The 7,745-nt window shown below is 36.0% G+C and overlaps 1 protein-coding gene across 1 annotated transcript; it reads left to right on the top strand.

Annotated features, from left to right (window-relative positions):
• The first annotated feature begins 2,417 nt into the window (after positions 1–2,417).
• LOC106335281 (proline-rich protein 4-like) lies at positions 2,418–4,154 on the top strand. Its single transcript, XM_013773760.1, has 2 exons — positions 2,418–2,691; positions 2,778–4,154. Exons 1-2 carry the CDS (start codon positions 2,544–2,546, stop codon positions 3,971–3,973), a joined length of 1,344 nt encoding a protein of 447 aa, XP_013629214.1. The 5' UTR covers positions 2,418–2,543; the 3' UTR covers positions 3,974–4,154.
• The last annotated feature ends 3,591 nt before the right edge of the window (positions 4,155–7,745 follow it).

The following is a 7,745-nucleotide window of genomic DNA, read 5'->3' as shown; positions in this document are numbered from 1 at the left end:
TCAAAGAACGTTCGGAGAAGTTTCTTTTTTGCCTCCTCCTCGTACTCTATGTACCACTCTGTGATTCTTCGTGGGCTTGTTGGTGCGCTTAAGAAGCAGCTAGTGAATTTTCTTTGCGAAGATGGAGCAGTTAAGCTCATCACTTCCATTCTTCTTTTTTTTGTCTTTTTGAGAACTGTTTGATTTGCGAAGAGTTATGAGATGTTTCAAGGTCAATGAGAAGAAGAAAACTAATGAGGACTGCATTTTCACTACACGCGGGCCGGACCGCAAAGTCCTATGTAGCAAGCGGGGCGGGTTTGGGTAGAGGTTTAGGAACCGCGGGTTACGGCGGGCTGACCCGCAAAGATCCGCCAGAGATAGAGACCGCAGCGGGGCGGGCCACGGCGGGGGCGGGTTGTCCTAATTGCCATTCCTAAGTCTATTCTATTAAAACAGCAGCATGACCTATTGATAAAAGGTTATGTCCAAATATTATTTCCGCAAAACATACCTTTTAAATATAACTGCAATTAAATTTAATTTCTGAATCTAACCACCACCTATACATGCCTAATAATCGGGTAACCGCCACATTAACCACCATGACTAGTTTGATTAAAAAAAATATCGATGCAGTTATTCATACAAACATCAATTAATATATCACGTCAGTTACCAAAGAAACATTTATGCCAATATATTTTTTTTTAATAGTAAGTGACTATAAATCCAGATACCAAAAAAGCAAAAACATTATAAAAATCAACTTTGTTTTAATTAAATTTATGCCAATATATATTGACATTTCAAACACGTATTCCAATATATATTGACATTCCAAACACATATCAATTGTAACTATAACTTTGTTATTTTTAAAAAAATTAATCATTCTTTAAAAATAAAGTACAAAATTAACGTGTGAAATGACTATGACACAATTGTATAGTTATGTAACATCACAAATTCAATACAATTATCAAAACCTCTTACTAATAATTTAAAAAATATTATACACAAACATATAAATTAAATTTCTTTAACATATAAGAAAATTACAAAAAATGTTACATATTTACATTAAGAAAAACAAAAAATTATAAACCAACATTATACATGCGGGTCAAGATCTAGAACCGATAAATATGATTATAAAGAAACAGGCATACTGGCAATATAATTACAAAGAACTGAACGTATGCCGTCAATTTTTAAATGACTATTATTTTATAAAATAGATTTTGATTAAGATTTATACACAGATATGATTACAAAGAAAAACAAAAATATAATAATGAAAAAAAAAATGAAAATTAAATTTCTAAAAAGAAATTAAAACAAAAATACACCCGTCCTTTGTTCAGATAAAGAAGGATCTTTAGTTCGAATAACTTCGGTTCAAAACCGGTTATGATCAACTAACCAAAACTATACCCAAGCCGACAAACAAAAAGCCAAGAAACATTGTTTTTCAAAGCGTTGGTCCTTCTTAAGTGATTTTCCGACTCTGTTTTTCAATCTGGGGAAACCTAGATGCAAATGTTTACACAGACTTTAATTTTCCAACAAGAAAAAGACATAGTAGGGCTTTGAGCTGGCTAAGTTTGATTGAAGGATGATGGGCCTTGCCGACTTCAAAAACGAAAGATTGATGGCAAAAATTAACTTCTCTCTCTCATCTAACTAAATGGCAATAAATCAAGCGTCTTCTCTAACCAAATTCGACTGTGTATCTGATTTTGATTTATATACGGCACACTGGTTTAGTTACTAAGGAAGGGGCCAGGACAAGTAGCACAAGCAGTGTGACTATTTTTCCACATATTTTAAAATTTCTCTTCTAACCATAATCTGGTTCGCTTCAATTCGGGGTTGGTTGCACGTATATATGCACTCATTAATTCATTTCATGTTTTTACATAAACTATATCGATCGTGTGTGTGAAACAAAAGCAAAAAAAAAGTTATCATATATATGCATGGTCATCTTGTAGTATCTGCATTACTTTTTTGTTATTGGCTGTATATATCACAAAGGAAAAAAAACATTTTAATTTATAGATCAAAAGGTTCATGTGATGAAAGTTCTACAATGTGTCTCGTGCAATAGCGTTAATTATGGAAACAAAAAGGTAAACCTGAATGCATTTTCGAATAAAGATAAATAAATAAATAAAACAGATTAGTCAAATTGTTTCAACCACCCTGCATGAAAAGCATGAAAAATTATTGCCGTAGACGGAAATTACAACGATAAGAGATGGACCATGACATAATAATTTAAATAAATGATACCAAATAAAAGAAACCACCGAGTCCCAATTATTGTTGGTAAAAAATAAAATAAGAAAGCTTAAGAAGTAATAATCAAGATCCCTTTTTGAAAATTGCTATGATAAGACCATTATATATACGAGAGGGAGTCTCGCTATAATCATATCATCTTCTTCACTAATACTCAATCATATAACATATAGTTTCTTTCTTCTTGTAAACTACATTTTCCGGAAAGGAAAGTGTCGTAGTACTGTGTCAAAAAATCTCAGAGGGTGAGAATCCCAATGAGGATCTTACCCGAACCTCGAGGTTCGGTTCCATGCCTCCTTCTCCTCCTGTCCGTTGTCTTTTCAGCGACTCTATCTCTCGCTCGCGTCGTCGAAGTTGTTGGTAACGCCGAGAGCAAGATCAAAACCCCCCATGCATTCTCAGGTATACCACATTAATATTAACATTTTGTGGTATCTAGTGTCATTTTTTTGTAGTTATTTGATAAGTGTGGTTGTTACTTGTCAAAGGACTCCGAGTGACGATTGACTGTAAGGTGAATAAAGGGCATTTTGTTACAAAAGCTTCTGGAAACATTGATGAAGACGGAAAGTTCGGTCTGAAAGTTCCTACTCATGACATTGTCTCCGAGGACGGAGCTTTGAAGGAGGAGTGTTATGCTCAGCTTCATAGCGCGGTAGGAACACCTTGCCCCGCTCATGACGGCCTAGAGTCCAACCAGATCGTGTTTCTATACAAATCTGGAGACAAACACGTTTTGGGTCTCAAACAAAATCTCAAATTTTCACCTGAACTTTGTGTTTCCAAATTCTTTTGGCCTATGCCTAAGTTCCCTCCTTTTAAGGGATTTGATCACCCTTTCCCTCTACCTCCACCTTTGGAGCTTCCACCGTTTCCTAAACCTTGCCCACCACCTCCGGTTCCAGTGTACGAGCCACCTCCAAAGGTGGAGCATCCACCACCTGTCCCGGTTTACAAGCCACCTCCAAAGGTAGAGCACCCACCTCCAGTTCCGGTTTACAAGCCGCCTCCAAAGGTAGAGCACCCACCTCCAGTCCCGGTTTACAAGCCGCCTCCAAAGGTAGAGCACCCACCTCCGGTTCCAGTACACAAGCCACCAACAATCCCCAAGAAGCCATGCCCGCCTAAGTCGCCAAAGATTGAGCTTCCACCGCCAGTGCCAGTTCACAAACCACCGACCAAGAAGCCTTGTCCGCCCAAGCCACCAAAGAAAGTTGATCCGCCACCGGTTCCAGTCCACAAGCCGCCGCCGAAAATAGTCCTTCCACCGCCGGTACCAATCCACAAGCCGCCAAAGAAGCCGTGCCCGCCTAAAGCGCCAAAGATCAAGCTTCCACCACCAGTACCGGTCTACAAGCCACCACCGAAGATAGAGCATCCACCAATCTACGTGCCACCGGTGATCCCGAAGAAGCCGTGCCCGCCCAAAGCGCCGAAGGTCGATCCACCACCGGTTCCGGTCTACAAGCCGCCACCGAAGATAGAGCATCCACCAATCTACGTGCCACCAGTGATCCCAAAGAAGCCGTGTCCTCCGCCGGTACCAATCTACGTGCCACCGGTGGTGATTCCGAAGAAGCCATGTCCGCCACTTCCACCACTTCCAAAGTTTCCGCCTCTTCCTCCTAAATACATTCACCACCCCAAGTTCGGCAAATGGCCTCCGTTGCCGACTCACCCTTGAGATTTTAATACATATACTTGTATGTAATCAACGTGTTGCTTTTAAAATATTTTTAAAAATATTATCCCTGCGTGTTTGAAATTTGGTTTGTTTTGCGACTTTCATCTTTGTCTACTTTCTCTCCGAGTTTTAAGTGTAGACTGTTTGTTCATCTCTTCCAGGAATAATATGGTAATTAATAATATATCCCTTGCTCTTTAGTTATGAGATGATCACAATCTTAGAGCACCTTGAGTTAAGTATAAAAGAAAATCAATAGAGGTTATACTCATGAGAAAACATATTATATTATTTTTTCACATTTTATGCTATAATAATATTATAACAAAATATTATGTTAATTTTTTTAGAATTTTTATTTTAAGATATTACATCAATGAAGATGATTTAAGAGTGATCAATGTAGTAATTTAAAAACAAACTATATATAATTAGAATTGTCACCATGCAAAAATTAAGCATAGCAGTGACCATTACAAGAAACATAGCGATTTTTAAAAGATGAAGTGGCATTATTATACTATTTGATGTATGTGGAATAAAAAGTAAAAGAAACTTGTTATGAGATAAGATTTTAGATGATTATCCATTTACATATTATATTATTACTTCTCCTCCAAGTCACCGACTGATGGCATTGTTTAATATTTTCTGATTGCTATAAATATGTATTCCCTCCTCTTATGTTTGTACGACTGAAGTAAGAAGAAGAAATAAAATTATCACAACTCATCTCTCTCTTTACGTTACCAAACAAAAGGACATAGAACAATTAACGCTTGTAACTCTTTTCTTACTTTATTTACAACACGTTATCAACACGAGCTCTCATATATCGGTGAAGTCTATCAATCCAAAAGTTCTTAACCCAGCCGAGTTATCATGTCGAGTTTTGACAAAGCTCAAAGTAGATGCCTTTGATATTACAAAAAAAAAAATTATATAACTTGGGCAGTAGGCCTGGGAATTTAAATCAAAGCCTGCGGGGCCCGCCCCATATGACCCACCGCGGGGCGGGTGCGGGTCGAGCATTTTGAAAAAATCAAATCGCGGGTGCGGGTGCGGGTTAAGACTATTTTATGCGGGGGCGGGTGCGGATTGGTGGATTTTGATTTGCGGATACCTGCCAACCCGCAAAATAAAATAAAAAATACAAAAATCTTTTTTTTTGAAAAATACTAATTTTTTAAGAAAAATAATTAATTTAAAAAAAAAAAATTAAATTTTTTTAAAAACAATATAAATATTACTTATAAATATATTATTTTATAGAAAAACTAATTAAATAATTATTTTTTTAATTAAAAATATAACCCGCGGGTCCCGCGGGTTACCCGCAAAATAAAGCGGGGCGGGTGCGGATATTAGTTTATTTCTTTGCGGGTTGAGCGGGTCAAAATTTTAACTAAAAAAAAAAAAAATCAATCCGCGGGTTGGCGGGTCGTGCGGGGCGGGTTGACCCGCGAACCCAGGCCTATTGGGCAGTAGGTGTAGAGATACACTTGAGAGAAAATGAGCTTTGAGAAATCATCGATATAATCTATATCAGATGAGAAAAGGATAAAGCCATGATCATTTACACCACTTCAATGATGATTTATAAGATGAGGTGTATCATGAGAAAAGATCTAGAAGATCTTTGATAATTAAATCCTTGAAAGAAAGGATTCACTAAATAGTTGGACTTGATGTAAATCCTCCGTGAAAACTAAAAAAAATGGAAATCATGATACTAGACCATCAAGTCAGTCCTATTAGAAAAGGACGAGAGTGTGGATGCGATTGAAACCGCTATCGTAGTCGTGGAAGAGGACGAGGAAGAAGATTCCGTCCATTGAAATAATTATAACTTCCACGAAAAATGAAAGTGGTCGGGTGATAAAAGGCAAACAGAAAATGTTTGCTATAGATACGACCAGAAAAAAAATTGGATACGTAGTTGTCGTACGCCAAATATTTAGCCGATCTATATCGAGAATCAAAAAGAAAAAGAGAAAGGAAGTATATTAAACTTCATCTCTTATGAGCCCGGACCATTTTTCATAGCTTGAATACTCATCTTGATGATTCAGATTTTCTGGTTGGTCCAGAAAATGAAAATAAAATATCGATGCGATATGAGAATTATCTTTCTGAATAAGATTTTAAGATTCAGGATGAAGATAGATATATTTGGCAGATATTGAATCATAGTACATGACTACTAAAAGTAACAAATATTTCTCTATCCTCTCAAAATAAATAAGTATAGTTTCTAGTAATATAAAAATTACTATTGGCTCTAGAGGAGCTTATGATGAAAAGACATGCATAAGAAAAAGATGGCAAAACTATAAATGAGTGGTAAACCTGAAGTTTACTGATATATCACCATTTTTCATAGCTTGAATACTCATCTTGATGATTCAGATTTTCTGGTTGGTCCAGAAAATGAAAATAAAATATCGATGTGATATGAGAATTATCTTTCTGAATAAGATTTTAAGATTCAGGATGGAGATAGATATACCTGGCAGATATTGAGTCATAGTACATGACTACTAAAGGTAACAAATATTTCTCTTTTCTCAAAATAAATAAGTATAGTATCTAGTAATATAAAAATTACTATTGGCTCTAGAGGAGCTTATGATGAAAAGACATGCATAAAAAAAAGATGGCAAAACTATAAATGAGTGGTAAACCTGAAGTTTACTGATATATTTCCATCTCCAATAATGTTATCGACATTATTGTGAAATGTTGAAAAACTATGAGTTTTTCACATATAGCATGTTTTAAAGAAAATAAAGGAAACCATCATGGGTGATGAATCATCAAGCAAGTTCACTAGATGTGATTTCTTTAACCAGATCCCACATTAGGATCTCACTCTAAAAGATTTGAAACATAATTCATCCCAAATGGAAAAACTGAATATGTTATTGGTTCTAGAGTGGGATTCAGTACGAGATTTTAGACATGGAATGTCATCATCTCGAGGGGGAGAATTAAAGATCCTAGTGAGTGGAACATTGAAAAATTATGTTCGCACTTGAAAAAGAACTTGATAAAGTAAATTCAAGTGAGATGATCTCCATGATCGGGTGTAATGCAGTTGTGCATGTAATAAAGACATATACAATCCAGAGGGATAAAGTATATAGATACTTAGAAATATGCTCGCAAGTTTGCTAGAAGCATATGATAAGCTGATGGAATGAGATATGTGAAATGGATTACAATGAAAAGTAGGATAATCCATTTACAAAATGTCTGCCAGACATTTTGATGAAATAATGAAATCTCATATTCCAGCTGAAAATGCTCCAATAAGAAAATAGTGTGCTAAAAGGAAGATATATGAGTCTATGGCACACTAGAGACGTGATAGACCACTTTGGTTCCAAAGAATCCTCGAAAATGAGCAAATATATGAATAGATGATGAATCTCATGATGAGACCGTTGATATGGTTAATATAATAGTCAGGTACCTGGGTAAATCATCGATGATGATAAAGAGATCTCGATTAAACATATCAGTACGGGTAAAAAGATGGAACCAAAGAGAAAATACATTGTCGACAATAATGAAAAAAACGCTATATAAATGAGGATTATGAATCTACCTCTATATATGAGGGTAGAGTGAATTGATTGGCCATCAATTCAATATAAAGCTCGTTAGAAAAACGGGAGATTTTTGGACCAAAAGTCCAAGGTATATATTTCTCCAGAGAATGAAATGAAAGATGACCTTGAGGTATGAAAAACGGCTTGTTCCGAGGTCA

Source organism: Brassica oleracea, chromosome C3, assembly GCF_000695525.1.
Source record: "Brassica oleracea var. oleracea cultivar TO1000 chromosome C3, BOL, whole genome shotgun sequence".
In the NCBI taxonomy this organism is placed as follows: domain Eukaryota; kingdom Viridiplantae; phylum Streptophyta; class Magnoliopsida; order Brassicales; family Brassicaceae; genus Brassica; species Brassica oleracea.
The sequence above is the reverse complement of the archived record's forward strand: the minus strand, read 5'-3'. Positions and strand labels throughout refer to the sequence as shown.

Excerpts from the sequence above, each read along its gene's own strand:
- LOC106335281 (XM_013773760.1), top strand. The coding sequence starts at position 2,544 with ATGAGGATCTTACCCGAACCTCGAGGTTCGGTTCCATGCCTCCTTCTC. Across the intron at positions 2,692-2,777 it reads AACCCCCCATGCATTCTCAG|GACTCCGAGTGACGATTGAC; the intron begins GTATACCACATT and ends TACTTGTCAAAG.